The sequence below is a fragment of the Bison bison genome, unplaced genomic scaffold (assembly GCF_000754665.1).
Source record: "Bison bison bison isolate TAMUID 2011002044 unplaced genomic scaffold, Bison_UMD1.0 scf7180017864383, whole genome shotgun sequence".
Lineage (NCBI taxonomy): Eukaryota > Metazoa > Chordata > Mammalia > Artiodactyla > Bovidae > Bison > Bison bison.
Window position 1 is genome coordinate 1558445 of NW_011494955.1, and position 1854 is coordinate 1560298.

Sequence of the window (1854 nt, forward strand, 5' to 3'; positions counted from 1 at the left end):
GCCGGGGGAGGATTTCCAAAAGGGGTTTAGGGCAATTCCCTGGTGGCTCAGTGGTTAGGACCCCACCCTTTCACTGCTGAGGGCCTGGGTTCGATCCCAGTGGGCGGACTGTGATTCCACAAGCTGTCTTATGCACACACGTGTACTCGGTGATGTCCGACTCCTTGCGACCCCATGGACTGTAGCCCACCAGGCTGCTCCATCCATGGCATTTTCCAGACAAGAATACTGGAGTGGGTTGCCATTTCCTCCTCCAGGGGATCTTCCCAACCCAGGGATGGAACCCAGATCTCCTGCAAGCCCCCTACAAGCTATGCAGCAGACAAAAATAAAGTAAAAAACCAAAAAAATTTAAAAATAAAGAGGATTTTAGGATAATGACAGTTATGCTGGGTTGAGAGTAGACCCAGGGGGAGAGTATGGATTTTGGGGAAACAGATTGGGGGTGGTGTGTTCTCGAAATCATTCAGCCAAGAGCTGTGGGTGTCATGGACCAGGGCAGTGACCATAGGCAAAGTGAGCTGTTGATGAATTTTTAGATATATTTTTGGATGAGTATTGGACCTGATTTTCTGATGGACTGGCCATGGGATGTGAGAGAAGGAATTGAAGATGAATCTGAGCTTCCCAGGTGGCTCAGTGGTAAAGAATCTGCCTGCGAATGCAGGAGACACAAGAGATGCAGGTTGGATCCCTGGGTGGGGAAGATCCCCCAGAGGAGGAAATGGCAACCCACTCCAGAGTTCTTGCCTGGAGAATCCCATGGACAGAGGAGCCTGGCGGGCTACAGTCCATCAGGTTGCAAAGAGCTGGCCAGGACTTAGTGACTAAACAATTTAGTAACAAAACACCAACAACAATTACCCAGGAGTGAGGACTGTTTGTTCATTTCTGTGATGCGGACGATGTTCATGTCTTGTCTGTGTTCAGACACAATTACGGAGGACTGGGTTTTGTTTCAATCCATTAGGGTTGCTGAGTGGCCTTTTCTGAGGCTGATGTGCTGTGAGAACACACTGTTTTGTTTTGTTTTAAGAGGAGTTGAATTTCAGGTGTACAGCAAGGTGATTCCGTTATGTACAGATATAAAACGCACGCGCATGCACACACGTAAGATATTGAATATACTCCCCTGCACTATAGGGGCTTTCCAGATGGCTCAGGGGTACGCAGTCAATACAGGAGACGCAGTTTCAGTCTCTGGGTCGAGAAGACCCCCTGGAGAAGGAAATGGCTACTCTCTCCAGTCTCCTTGCCTGGAGAAGCCCGCGGACAGAGCAGCCGGCGGGTCGCAGTCCACGGGGTCACGGGGAGTCCGACAGGACTGAGCGGCTGAGCACGCACACACCTCGTGCCTACAGTGAATCACCGCTGTTTACTTTACATATGGTAGACTGTACCGGTTAATGCTCTACCCCTAATTTATGCCTCCACTCTCCCCCAGGGTAACCATAAGTTTGTTTTCTATGTCTGTCTCTGTTTTGGAAAGAAGCCCATTTGTATGTGCGAACACTGCTGAGGGTTGATGTTTAACGGAACCCGAGCCCCCAGACAGGGGCCGCTCTCCTCCTCCCGGAGAGAAAGGAGCACGAGGCGGGGAGGGGGCCGGGGTGGCAGGTCCGGGGGGCGCCCCGGGCACGGTGTCCTTGAGAGGGCGAGCGCCGCCGTGCAGGCCGGGGGGAGCCGGCTGCGCTGCCTCCTGGGTGGAGGCCGGGGCGGCGGAGGGGGGCCTGCGGGGTCAGCGCGGCCGCAGCGGGGTGGGGGTCGGAGGAGAGGCAGGAAGGCTGGAGAACAGACACACAGGGCTCCGCCTGCGGCCTCTAGCCCCGCAAGAAGGCGGCCCGGGGGGGGGTG

At 54.5% G+C, this 1854-nt stretch overlaps 1 protein-coding gene across 1 annotated transcript in view; it reads right to left on the minus strand.

Annotated features, from left to right (window-relative positions):
* USP29 (ubiquitin specific peptidase 29) overlaps positions 1–1854 on the minus strand; it is a 28875-nt gene that overhangs the window by 24793 nt on the left and 2228 nt on the right. Inside the window, 1 exon segment of the mRNA XM_010858047.1 lies at positions 1540–1784. Coding sequence (XP_010856349.1) covers positions 1540–1784 — 245 coding nt within the window.